The 14,385-nt window shown below is 40.6% G+C and overlaps 1 protein-coding gene across 4 annotated transcripts in view; it reads right to left on the reverse strand.

Moving 5' to 3' along the window:
- Window positions 1-14,385, reverse strand: part of ZNF713 (zinc finger protein 713) — a 54,367-nt gene that overhangs the window by 27,941 nt on the left and 12,041 nt on the right. Inside the window, exons 2-3 of one of the 4 annotated variants that reach the window (XM_036115300.2) lie at window positions 11,498-11,586; window positions 5,673-5,831 (exon numbers count right to left, since the gene is read on the reverse strand). The exons of 1 other annotated variant lie outside the window; for it this stretch is intronic. Coding sequence is in view for 2 of the 3 variants with exons in the window: in XM_078074550.1 (XP_077930676.1) it covers window positions 5,360-5,500 (141 nt within the window). In the remaining variant the exon portion in view is untranslated. 2 more of the 4 variants (XM_036115296.2, XM_078074550.1) reach the window with 2 other exon arrangements.

Here is a 14,385-nt window from a genome sequence, read left to right on the forward strand (position 1 = left end):
GTTGTGTCCACTTCTGGGTTCTCTATTCTGTTCCACTGATCTGTGTGTCTGTTTTTGTGCCAATACCATGCTGTCTTGGTGATCACAGCTTTGTAATATAGCTTGAAGTCAGGCATTGTGATGCCCCCCACTTTGGTTTTCTTTTTCAACATTACTTTGGCTATTTAGGATCTTTTCTGGTCCCATACAAATTTTAGGATTGTTTGTTCCAGCTCTGTGAAAAATGTTTATGGTATTTTGATAGGGATTGCATTGAATGTGTAGATAGCTTTGGATAGCATCGACTTTTTTTTTCACTTTTTTTATTATGTTCAATTAGCCAACATATAGTACATCATTAGCTTTTGAGATATAGTGTTCACCAATTCATTAGTTGCACATAACACCCAGTGCTCATCACTCCATGTGCCCTCCTTAATACCCATCACCCGGTTACCCCATCCCCCCAACCCCTCCCTTTTGTAACCCTCAGTTTGGTTCCCGGAGGCCAGAGTGTCCCATGGTTTGTCTCCTTCTCTGATTTCTTCCCATTCAGTTTTCCCTCCCTTCCCCTGTGGTCCTTCCCACTATTTCTTATGTTCCACATATGAGTGAAATCATATGGTAATTGTCTTTCTCTGTTTGACTTATTTCACTTAGCATAATCCCCTCTAGTTCCGTCCATGTCGATGCAAATGGTGGGTATTCATCCTTTCTGATGGCTGAGTAATATTCCATTGTATATATGAACCACATCTTCTTCTTTTTTTTTTTTTTTTAAAGATTTTTTATTTATTTATTTGAGAGAGAGAGAATGAGAGAGAGCAAGCACATGAGAGGGGGGAGGGTCAGAGGGAGAAGCAGACTCCCTGCCGAGCAGGGAGCCCGATGCGGGACTCGATCCAGGGACTCCAGGATCATGACCTGAGCCGAAGGCAGTCGCTTAACCAACTGAGCCACCCAGGCGCCCCCACATCTTCTTTTAGCATAGACATTTTAACAATATTTGTTCTTCCAATCCATAGCATAGAATGTTTTTCAATTTGTGTCTTCCTCAATTTCATTCATAAGTGTTCCAGTTTTCAGAGTACAGACCTTTTACCTCTTTAGTTAGGTTTATTCCTAAGTATCTTATGGTTTTTGGTTCGATTGTAAATGGGATCAGTTGCTTGATTTCTCTTTCTGCTGCTTCACTGTTGGTGTATAGAAATGCAACTGACTTCTGTGCATTGATTTTATATCCTGCCACTTTACTGAATTCTTGTATCAGTTCTAGCACTTTTTTGGTGGAGCCTTTTGGGTTTTCTACATAGAGGATCATGTTGTCTGCGAAAAGTAAAAGTTTGGCTTCTTCTTGGTTGATTTGGATGCCTTTTATTTCTTTTTGTTGTCTTATTGCTGAGGTTAGGACTTCCAGTACTATCTTGAACAACAGTGGTGAGAGTGGACATTTCTGTTGTATTCCTGACCTTAGGGGAAAAGCTCTCAGTTTTCCCCCATTGAGGATGGTATTTGCTATGGGTCTTTTGTATATGGCTTTTATGATGTTGAGGTATGTTCCTTCTACCCCTACTTTCTTGAAGGTTTTTTATCAAGAAAGAATGCTGTATTTTGTCAAATGCTATTTCTGCATTTATTGAGGGGATCATATGGTTCTTATCCTTTCTTTTATTAATGTGGTGTATCAAATTGATTGATTTGCAGATGTTGAACCATCCCTGAAGCCCAGGGATAAATCCCACTTGGTGGTGGTGAATAATTCTTTTAATGTACTGTTGGATCCTTTTGCTAGTACCTTGTTGAGAATTTTTGTATCCATGCTCATCAGGGATATTGGTCTGTAATTCTCTTTTTAGTGAGGTCTTTGTCTGGTTTTGGAATCAAGGTAATGCTGGACTCATAGAATGAGCTTGGAAGTTTTCCTTCCATTTGTATTTTGTGGAACAGCTTCAGAGAATAGGTATTAATTATTCTTTAAATGTTTGGTAGAATTCCCTGGGAAGCCGTCTGGCCCTGAACTCTTGTTTGTTGGGAGATTTTTGATTACTGCTTCAATTTCCTTGCTGGTTATGGGTCTGTTCAGGTTTTCTGTATCTTCTTGTTTCACTGGTAGTTTATGAGTTTCTAGGATTTCATCCATTTCTTTCCGATTGCCCCATTTGTTGGCATATAATTTTTCATATTATTCTCTTACAATTGTTTGTATTTCTGCCATGTTGGTTATAATCTCTCCTCTCTCATTTGTGATTTTATTTATTTGGGTCCTTCTCTTTTCTTTTTGATAAGTGTGGCTAGGGGTGTATCAATTTTGTTAATTCTTTCAAAGAATCAGCTCCTAGTTTCGTTGATCTGTTCTACTCTCTTTTTTTATTTCTATATTATTTATTTCTGCTCTAATCTTAATTATTTCCCTTCTTCTGCTGGACTTAGGCTTTATTTGCTATATTTTCTCCAGCTCCTTTAAGTGTAGGGTTAGGTTGTGTATTTGAGACTTTTCTTGTTTCTTGAGAAGGGCCTGGATTTCTATATACTTCCCTCTCAGGACTGCCTTTGCTACATCCCAAAGGTTTTGGACTGTTGTTTCTTCATTTTCATTTGTTTCCATGTATTTTTTAAATTTCTTCTTTAATTTCTTCGTTAACCCATTTATTCTTAAGTAGGACGTTCTTTGACCTCCGTGTATTTGTGGTCTTTCCAAATTTTTTTTGTGGTTGACTTCAAGTTTCATAGCATTGTGGTCTGAAAATATGCCTGGTATGATCTCAACCTTTTTGTATGGGTTGAGGCTTGATTTGTGACCCAGTATGTGATCTATTCTGGAGAATGTTCCATATGCACGCAAAAGGAATGTATATTCTGCTGCTTTAGGATGAAATGCTCTGAATATGTCTGTTAAGTCCATTTGGTCCAGTGTGTTATTCAAAGCCCTTGTTTCTTTGCTGATCTTCTGCTTAGATGATCTGTCCATTGCTGTGAAGGGGGTGTTAAAGTCCCCTATTATTGTATTATTATCAATGAGTTTCTTTAAGCTTGTTATTGATTTATATATTTGGCTGCTTCCAAGTTGAGTGCATAAATATTTACAGTGGTTAGATCTTGTTGGATGTACCCCTTTGTTATGATATAGTGCCCTTCTGCATCTCTTATTATAGTATTTGGTTTAAAATCTAGTTTGTCTGATACAAGGATTACTACTCCAGCTTTCTTTTGATGTCCATTAGGGTGACAGATGGTTCTCTACTCCTTCACTTTCAATGTGGAGGTGACTTTGGGTCTAAAATGAGTCTCTTGTAAGCAGCATAGTGATGGGTCTTTTTTTTTTTTTTTAATCCTTTTTGAATCCCTGTCTTTTGATTAGAGCATTTAGTCCATTTATATTCAGAGTAATTATTGATAGATATGAATTTAGTGCCACTGTATTACCTGTAAAAGTCACTGTTCTTGTAGATTTCTCTTTCCTTCTAGTCTTTGTTGCTTTTGGTCTCTCTCTTGTGCTCAAAGGGTCCCCTTTAGTATTTCTTGCAGAGCTGGTTTAGCGTTCTTGAACAACTTTAGTTTTTGCTTGTCTTGGAAACTCTTTTATCTCTCCTTCTATTCTGAATAGATTAACCTTGCTGGATAAAGTATTCTTGGCTGTATATTTTTCCCATTTAGCACGTTGAATATATCATGCCACTCCTTTCTGGACTGCCAAGTTTCTGTGGACAGGTCTGCTGTTAAGCTTATGTGGCTACCCATGTAGTTTAAGGACCTTTTGTCTCCAGCTGTCTCGGAATTCTCATTATCTTTGTATTTTGCAAGCTTCACCATGTCTTGGTGTGGACCTGTTTCTGTTGATTTTTGAGGGAAGTTCTCTGTGCCTCTTGGACTTGAATACCTGTTTCTTTCCCCAGATTAGGGAAGTCCTCAGCTGTAATTTGTTCAAATAAACCTTCTGCCCCCTTTTCCTGCTCTTCTTTTGGAACTCCTATGATACAGATATTATTGTGCTTTGTGGAATTGCTGTGTTCCCTAAATCTACTTTAGTGATCTAATAGTTTTCTTTCCCTCTTTTTTTCAGCTTCAGTATTTTCCATAATTTTATCTTCTATATCACCTACTGATCCTCTTCTTCCATCCTCATTGTGGTTACATCCAGTCAGTTTTGCATGTCAGTTATAGCATTTCTTATTTTGGCCTGACTAGTTTTTAGGTCTTTTATCTCTTCCGCCAGGGTTTCTCTGGTGTCTTCTATGCTTCTTTCAAGCCCAGCTAGTATTCTTGACTGTTGCTCTAAATTCTTGTTCATCTATATTGCTTATTTCTGTTTTGAGCAAATCCCTGGCTGTGATTTCTTCTTGATCTTTCTTTCAGGGAGAATTCCTCCATCTTGTTATTATGTCTAGGTTTCTGGGTTTTTTTGTGTTATGAAAGCTTGTTATGTTTCCTGCTCCTGAGAGTAATACTGTATTAAGAAGGGGTCATACACTGTCCACAACCTGGTGCTTCAGTAAGTGTTTCTGGTGTATGCTGTGTGCATTCTGATGTTGTGTTTTGGCTGCTCTTTCCCTCAGGTGAGTCCTCTACACAGTTCCTCCTTGCTTGCAGTAGGGTGTGGTGTGGTTTGATTTGTTTGTTAAGATAAACCTGGTTAAAAAAAAGACCTCATCCAAGAAAGGAGAAAAGGAAAAGGAACATAAAAGGAAACAAAGAAAAACCTATAAGCCTAGAGAGGAGCCGAACCCTGACGCCTGCCACCCATAGCCACCAGGTGTCGCCGCCGCGTCCCCAAAGTGGGAGGGTGGAGCGGCTGCAGACTGGGAGCAGCATGTGGATGCTGGGGCGCCGCTCGGCACCCCTGGGCTCAGTCCCCGTGGGCACCGGCCCCGGGGACCAATGAGGAACGCCCCGCTCTACGGCCCCTGGGGCCTGCACATCGGGAACGGAGCGACCCACGTACCCAGCCACACTAGTCAACCTCCACCGCCTCAATCAGATCATGACTGTCAAAAAGCAGAGTGTCTGTTTGATATGAGGACAGCGGGAACTTCGGGCGACCCTGGCTCTCGGGATGAGACCACCTATGAAAGACTGGTGGAGAAGACACTGGATTCCTTAGCAGAGTTTTTCGAAGACCTCGCAGACAAACCTTACACATTCGAAGACTATGATGTCTCCTTTGGGAGTGGTGTTTTAACAGTTAAACTGGGTGGAGATCTAGGAACCTACCTGATCAACAAGCAGACCCCAAACAAGCAGATCTGGTTATCTTCACCCTTCAGTGGGCCCAAGCACTACGACTGGACGGGGAAGAACTGGGTGTATGCACACGACGGTGTGTCCCTCCACGAGCTGCTGGCCACGGAGCTGACTAAAGCCTTGAAAACCAAACTGGACTTACCTTCTCTGGCCTATTCCGGATAAGGCGCTTGATGCCCAGCCCAATCCCAAAGACATGAACAGCTCTGAAGCCCAGACCCCGGCTCCGTCCTGCAGCTGAGTGTCTGGTCTGTTCCATTCCCGCTTTTGAGGACAGCTGCATGGTGTGTAAGGAAGGGCTCTGTGAAACGAGCGTGTTGCCTCCCACCCTCCCCCAAGTTTGGATTTGTAATTTCCATAGTGTTTTTGGATTTATTGTCTGATTTCCTCCCTCACAGGAGATCCCTTCTCTTTTATAAAAATGTCCCTATACTCATACATTTATATATATATACCTTACAACAAAGAAAAATAAGAAGGAAAAATTCAGGAGGAGAAATGACTTGATTTCACTCTTGGTCCTTTGAAGGACTTAACTGCACAAAACCACGTGAAGAGGGCTGGCCGACCTCCCCTTTCTGTGCCCAGATGAGACTCATTAAATAATGAGTTGCCTATAAACAAACAAACAAACAGAAAAACAACTATAAGCCTGATGAAGCCAACAATCTAAAACTGTAAGTCTAATCCCAAACAAAAAATAAAGATAAAAAATAAAATAAAATACTATATAAAAAATTAATTAAAAAAAAAAAGAAAGCAAGCAAGCCTGGTCCTATTTCCACCAGAACTGATGCTGATGCGTTGGAGCACTCTACGGTCATCAGACCTGGTACATTCAGGGGTGCCTGTGTTGGTCTTCTGAGGGAGAGGCCAGCTGTGCTGGCTCACAGTTAGACCTGCCCTTGGAAAGTCGCCCCTGCAGGGAGCAGGGGATGGGGTTTGGTGTAAGGGACTCCAGCCTCCACTGGAGGTGCTGTTTCTCTCTGAAGTCTGACAGTGCTGGTCAGCAGGGAGGGTGGAAGATGGTGCCTCCCTGTCTGTCTGCGGAGGGGAAAACTTGGGGCTGCCGCTGTTCAGGAGGCCCTCACAGAAAAGGGAACAAACTCCTGTGTTCTAGGCTTTGGTCAGATTACTGCCCTCAACTTGTCTGTGCCCAGCTGTTGGCATGCCCGGTTCACAATTCTCCTGTTTTCTCTCTGGCTGGTGGTTGGGATTCAGAACTTCAAATCTTAAAGGGCCTGGCAAGGCTCTGACCTGCTCCCCTCCCCTGGAGGAGAGCCTCACAGTGCACCTGGCACTGTTCTGTCCCAGAAAAGCAGTCGCATGACGTATGCACAGTGGCTGGAGTCTATTGTGATGCACAGCGAAAAGCTGTGACCAGGTCTGCCCGTGCCTCTCTGTCCCTGCTGCTGAACGGCTGCTCACTGGCTCCCTGTGCGCCCTTTGTCCTTAGAGAGGCAAAATACCCTCTTCCAAATGTACTCCAGGAAGGGGAGTGATCTCTTCCAGTGCGACCCAGGGGATCCCCTCACCATGGTGTATTGTACGAACACTACATGCTGCTCTCTCTCCCACTCTCTCCCTCTCTTCCTGACTTTGCTCCACAAAAAGGGTTCCCTCACCTTCGTGGCATCACAGCTTTTCTCTCCCCCAATTCATGACTCTGAACCTCGCATCTCCCATGTTTGCTCCCTCCAATTGTGCAGATTGTTTTCTTAATCCTCAGACTGATTTCCTAGGTGTTCAAAATGATTTGATCTAGCTGTGTTCAACGGACGAGGCAAGCTCAGGGTCCCCCTACTACTCCACCATATTTTATTGCATTCCTTTTTATGGCCAAATAGTATTCCATTGTTATACACACACACACACACACACACACACACACACACTGCATCTTCTTTATCCATTCATCCACTGAGGGACATTTAGGTTGATTTCATATCTTGGCTATTATAAACAATGCTATAAAGAACATAGGGGGGCATATATCTTTTTGAATTTGTGTTTTTGTTTTCTTCATATAGATACCCAGAAGTGGAATTGCTGGATTGTATGGTAGTTCTATTTTTAATTTTTTGAGCAACCTCCATACTGTTTTCTACAGTGGCTGCACTAATGTAGTCTCACCAACAACTCTACAGCCTTGCCAACTCTTGTTAATTTTTATCTTTTTGATAACAGTCATTCTGACAGGTGTGAGGTAATATCTCACTGTGGTTTTGGCTGGCATTTCCCTAATGATTAGTGATGTTGAGCATCTTTTCATTGGTCTGTATGTCTTCTTTGGAAAAAATGTCTATTCAGATCCTCTGCTCATTTTTTAAATCGGATTGCTTGTTTTTTTTTGTTACTGACCTATATGAGTTCTCTGTATGTTCTGGGTATTAACCTCTTATCTGATATGTGATTGCAAATATCTTCTCCCACTCAGTAGGTTCCTTTTTTATTTTGTTGATGGTTTCTTTCCCTGTGCAGAAGCCTTTTGGTTTGGTGGAGTCCCATTTGTTTATTTTTGCTTTTGTAGCCATTGCTTCTGGAGTCAGATCCCAAAAAATATCACTAAGACCGATGCCAAGGAGCTTACCACCTTTGTTTTCTTCTAGGAGTTTTATGGTGTCTGGTCTCTTACATCTTCCATTTTTTTCTTATAATTTTTTTAAAAGATTTTTATTTATTTATTTATTTATTTATTTTTATTTTTATTTTTTTAAAGATTTTATTTATTTATTTGAGAGAGAGAATGAGATAGAGAGAGCATGAGAGGGGGGAGGGTGAGGGGGAGAAGCAGACTCCCTGCTGAGCAGGGAACCCGATGTGGGACTCGATCCCAGGACTCCAGGATCATGACCTGAGCCGAAGGCAGTTGCTTAACCAACTGAGCCACCCAGGTGCCCAAGATTTTTATTTATTTAAGAGAGAAAGTGAGAGAAAGAGAGAGAGAGAGAGAAAGTGAGCATGAGCAGTGGTAGGGGCAGAGGGAAAGGGAGAAGCAGACTCTCCTGCTAAGCAGGAAGCTCGACATGGGGGTTGATCCCAGGACTCTGGGATCATGACCTGAGGCAAAGGCCGACGCTTAACCCACTAAGCGGCCCAGGCGCCCCTCTTATAAAATTTTTATGGCTTAATTTTTCACATTTAAATCTTTGATCCATTTGAGGACTATCCTAATGTAAAGTATGAGGTATGGATTCAACTTTACCTTTTTCCAGATGGCTCCCAGAAATGTCAGCATCAATTATTGAATAAACTATCTTTTCACCACTGGTCTGAGATGCAATCTTTATAATATGCCAGTTCCTATTTGTTCAAGAAATATTTAGTACTTCCTATGTGACAATCATGGTGCTTGAGATATACCGGGGAGGGGGGAAGACTAAAACTTCCCACCCTTATGAAACTTACTTACATTCTAGCAGGGGAAAGTAGACAAAAAACATGGTAACTGGGTAAATTATACATTATGTTAGAAGATAAAAGAAGAGTAGAGTAAGAGGGTCTGACAAAGTGAGGGGTGAGGCAGTTGCAACTTTACAAAGGATGGTCAGGAAAGATGTCACCGGAGAGGTGATATTTGAAAAAAAGACTTGAATTAGCAGTACAAAGGCCTTAAGGCAACAGTGTGTGTGGCATGTTCAAGGAAGAAGAATGTGACCACTGTGGCTAGAGTGGAATGAGCAAGGGGTAGAAAAGTAAATGATGAAGTTAGAGGGGTAACAGGCCCAGATTCCGTAGGACTGTCTGGGCCATCATGAAGACTTTGGTTTTCACTCTGAGTGAAATGGGAACCATGCATTTTGAGCAGAGCAGTGACATGAGCTGATTTACTATTACCCTGCCACTTCCTGGGCTACATCTTTTTGAAATCACCTTTTTTCTTCCTTTGCCTTTACCACTCTTGCTAATCTCTACTGTTTCCCAAAGCAAAGCCCTCAAATCCACCTATTTTTCTCCACCTTCTAGTTTTAAGCTATTATTTTCTATCATATACAATATGGCAGTAGCTTCCTAAGTGGATTTCTCCTCCTTCCTTTCTTGCTGCTCACAAATTCACTTGTCATATAACACACACCTGGGTGATTTTTTTTTTTTTAAGATTTTATTTATTTATTTGACAGAGCAGGAGGGAGAGGGAGAGAGAATCTGAAGCAGACTCCACGCTGAGCACAGAGCCCAATGAGGGGCTTGATCACACGACCTCAAGATCACGACCTGAGCTGAAACCAAGAGTCGGACACTTAACCAACTGAGTCACCTAGGCACCCCACACCTGGGTGATTTTTAAAGTGGAATTCAGTTAATTTTTATTTTACTATCCTGCTTAACTTCCTTCCAAGGCTTTCTACTACATTTAGAATAAAACCCAAGCTTTTCTTCATGGCCACAAGGGCCTGTATACTTAGGCCATGCATACTTCCCCAAGCTTATCTCAAGTCATTCTCTCCCTTCCTCCATTCCAACAATGGTGGCCTTTCAACTTCTTAAATATACCCATGGTTTTTACACATAATATTTACCACATGCCTAAAATGCTTTTTTTCCCCACTTAGTTTTTATAACTCTTATATATCCTTCACATCTGACCTTAAATTTCACTTCCCTAGAGAGTTTCTTCCCTGATTCTCTAATGCACATTCACAGCACCTTATTCTTATTTTGTATAATAAACATCTTAATTTGCAATTCTTACTATATTTGTTGAGTGACTGTTTCTGTTACACTATAAGCAACTTGGATTTAAGAACACCTATTTTGCTTACTGATGTATATCTGATGCAAAGAACAATTTCTGGCACGTTGTAGCTGCTCAAAAAATACTTTGTTGAATGAACCATCTTCTTTCTTAACATAATAAGTCATTCTGGAGAATTAAAACAAACTCCTTTGGCTAGAATGCCAAGAAGCAGATATATCACTTTAGTTCTTGATGTCTTTCTAGCCCTGTCTGTGGGGAGTCTTATCATTAAGAGTAAACTGAATAAATCTATTCCCTGCAACCCAAAGATCCCAAAGCAGTAACATTCCAAATAAATGCTCAACTCGAGCTGACAGTCTCCTTATTGTCCCTGCTCTTGCATAAATTTTATTTCCTGTCTGCAATGGCCCCGTCTTCTTTAATCTTCAAATCTAACCAGTATCAGCACAAATTCAAACTCCACCTTCTTTATGAAGCCTACCCTCATCCTTCTAGTCTCAATAAAATTTCTCCTTTCTCTGAGTACCTCTTGTATTTGTTGTATTTTGTATTCTTAGTAGCAGTCCAACATTACACTTTTTTAAATGTTGTGTGGTTTAGGTGTGTAAAAATCTCCTCCGATGAGTTTATTGGCTACCTACAGATAATGTTTATCTCATATAATTTGGAACAAGAGATGTCTTCCTATTTGAAGCAACTGATACTAGTATCTGGTGTGTTAAGCTAAAAAGCTAGTTAAAGTTGAGATCCATAGAAGATATCTTAAACATTTTAATTTGAAATATATAATTGTATATTCATGTGCTCTTTTGATGTGAAACAAAACCTTTTCTGAGAGTGATTTTAATGATCATATGTCCATACCCATAATGCATCAGTTTCTGTTTCATTAAAATGCAACAAGCAAGGGACACTTGGGAACTAATATAGGTGTAGAATCCTCTAAGATTTTTATGATTTTCCTTCAGTGTGTTACAGTTTGCTCACACATAATTTGATAGCAATTTTTTAGAAGGTGACTGGCATTTATAAGGTCTTTCCAAAGCATTCAACTAGTTTTCACAGAAACAACTCCTCGTCATAGTTCTACCTCATCAGCTTACATAATACTTAATCAAATTATAGAACAGTAACAATAGGCTTAAACAGGTTTTGCAAGAGGTACAACAGATTCTTGATAAACATTAACTCCTGGCAGATGTCCTCAGGCATATTTAATAATGCCATTAGCTCCAAGCAGTCATTGTGACCTGGGCATCACTGATTGTTTACAGAGAGAACGGCAAGTGTTGTTTAAAGTCTGGTGAGTTGTTTAAGTGATGGGTGATCAAAAGATAGTCTATAGTTTCTTTTGTTTCTTATACAATATCTAGCCCAGACATGAGCCCATGATCTGCTAAAAATGCTGGAAGGAGAGAAGAGCTATAAAGGGGATATAAGGTGAATGGGAAACATCCTATAGAAATTATCTGTCCCAAGAGTCTAAAGGGCTCTGGATTCACTTCTGAGAATTGAAAAATAAAAGTACCCATATTCTTAGAACTGTAACAGCATTTCAGAGGAGAGTAAAACTGAACTTACCTGAGACCTGACTATCTGTGATCCATCACTCATTTCTTTCTCCTCCATGTTCCCCCCTTGGGAAAGTATAGCATTGTGAGAGGGCATAACTGGGAAAAAGAAAAAAAGAAGCATCTGGTAAATACATGGTAATAATGCTGACACTAACTCTTGGAATTTTTGTTTCCTGTTAGAATGGCAGACAGTTTAGAGAGAAGCCCTTTAGGACATAAGCTTAAAGGCTGGATAACTTATTGAGGAATTCAATGTAAGATTTTCTCTTTCTCTTATTGTGGCATATGGGAAGCTCAAGAAAGCTCAGTGGTTTTTAGCCCTGACTACACAACCTGGGGATTTTTTTTTTAAGATTTTATTTATTTATTTGACAGAGAGAGACACAGTGAGAGAAGGAACACAAGCAAGGGGAGTGAGAGAGGGAGAAGCAGACACCTCGCTGAGCAGGGAGCCCGATGCGGGACTCGATCCAGGGACTCCAGGATCACGACCTGAGCCAAAGGCAGACGCCTAACGACTGAACCACCCAGGCGCCCCAACCTGGGGAATTTTTTTAAAAAATGCCAATGCTCAGCCCCTATTCCCAGAGATTTGTTTTTTGTTTTTGTTTTTTAAAATTTTTATTTAAATTCTGGTTAGTTAACATATAGTGGGATATTGGTTTCAGGAGGGGAATTCAGTGATTCATGACTTACATACAACATCCAGTGCTCATCATAACAAGTGCCCTCCTTAATACCCATCACCCATCTAGCCCAGAGATTTGGATAAATCCAGTATTATACAAATTGGTCTGGGGTGGGCTTGGGAAACAGCATTTTAAATTCTAAAGTCTCCAAGTGATTCTAAGTAGGAAATGAGAACCACTGAGATGAGCTGATACAGAAAACATGTTGAGGGACTAATCTTCTTCTTCTTTTTTTTTTTTTAAGATTTTATTTATTTATTTGAGAGAGAGAGAATGAGAGAGAGCACATGAGAGGGGGGAGGGTCAGAGGGAGAAGCAGACTCCCTGCCGAGCAGGGAGCCCGTTGCGGGACTCGATCCAGGGACTCCAGGATCATGACCTGAGCCGAAGGCAGTCGCTTAACCAACTGAGCCACCCAGGCACCTGGGACTAATCTTATTCTTTAAGGGGATAAATTCATCCCCAAACTCAAACTCCAGAGATCTTCTTTCCTTTACTCTTTTTAAGATGATCTAATAATACACAAAGGAGATGTCACTCTTCTCATTTTTCAGAATGTTTACCTTCCTTTTTGAGTACCTGGAATCAGTCCTCCACCAGGATTACTACACCTCTTTGCAGTTCTTAAGTTGTAATATCACCAAAGCTTTGCTCTCTTCTAGAAGGACATCAGTAGATACACTATTACTAACAGCTTCAGTGTCCTTGTCAGTCCCTGAAAGCTGATTTTCCAGTGCCTTACGGAGAATAGTCACTCTCAGGTGTTAAAGGTGCCTCATCTCTGATAGAACCTCAGGAGCCAGTGGCTATCCCCAGAATGATTTCTGCTTCTCAGGGGCAGCCACTCTCAGAATCTTGCTTTGTTCATGCAGAGTTGAGATGTGGCAGTTCCTGAAGGTGGCTATTACTTTTTTTCCCCTAAAGGCATCAATCCTTCATGTACAGACTTCACTATGATATTCGAATCTCTCTCCTGGCAGGGATCTTGTAAGATACAATATCAGATTGAGCACCTGTAATGAGATGCACCAGTCAACAAAAGAAATCCAGCAGCCTCAGTCACCTCGGGACCTAGAGAGTCTGTAAAGAAACATATAAACTACCCGTTCATAAAGATAGGGCACGCTACGGTATAGAATTCCTTAAAAACAGTCAAAAAGCATTTTTAGAATTTCTCAGATTCACACATTACAAAAAGCAGAGATGTACAGATCCATCAGCTACAATAAACTTTAGCCTCAGTTCTTACCCACCTTCTCAGAAAAAAAAACATGTGGTCCTTCCTTAGTGAAAGATTTTCAGAAAGACTTTCACCAAAATTAACAAGAGAGTAAAATGTATTGAATTGCTAATAAACATGGGAGAATACATTCTTTTTCTGTTCACAAAGCTTGGCCTGGAAAATTTCTCTCAAAAGTTAGTAATGGAACTGAATAATGAAGTCATTCCTGGGAAGCAATTTTTTTAAAAAGAGATCACAGTTCCAGTGGAATTGTCCTATTAGATGAGGAAGCCATTCACTGCTCAAGATATGGCATGAATCCAAAATTTTACAACCAGCTGACTAAGAAGCAGACCTTTCTCCCTCTGACCCTCCTCCCTCTCATGTGCTCTCTCTTTCTCTCATTCTCGCTCTCTCAAATGAATAAATAAATAAAATCTTTAAAAAAAAAAAAAAAAAAAGAAGCAGGTCCTATTTCACCAAGCAAAGGTCTAAAAAGGTCCTACTCTCTAAAGAGACAGACAGAATCTATGTGAATGCTCTGACGTTTCAAACCCAATCACCTCAAAACCACCTATTCACAACCAAAAAAACCCTGCATTTACCAAGTTAGGCAGAACAGGGTTTCTCCTTCATTATGTGTAAACCCAAGGAGATGAGGACTGTGTCAGATATATTATATATTCTATGCAAATTTTGTTATTTGAGAATTTTTTATGGCATCTGGTGGGACTAGGGTTCCAAAGAACACATCTTTGGAAACACTGATTTAGTTCTCAGTTTTTTGGTTTAATGAAGGATTCTAAAACTGAAGATCCCCTGGTTCACAGCCCTAGGTTCCTTCTAGTATACTTTGAAGTTCTTCTTAGCACTTGTTCTCTACCATTTTTTTTTAAAAGATTTTATTTATTTATTTGAGAGAGAGTGAGAGAGCACAAGCAGGGGGAGCGACAGGCAGAGGCAGAGGGAGAAGACTCCCCGCTG

This window comes from Halichoerus grypus, chromosome 6 (genome assembly GCF_964656455.1).
Source record: "Halichoerus grypus chromosome 6, mHalGry1.hap1.1, whole genome shotgun sequence".
Taxonomy (NCBI): domain Eukaryota; kingdom Metazoa; phylum Chordata; class Mammalia; order Carnivora; family Phocidae; genus Halichoerus; species Halichoerus grypus.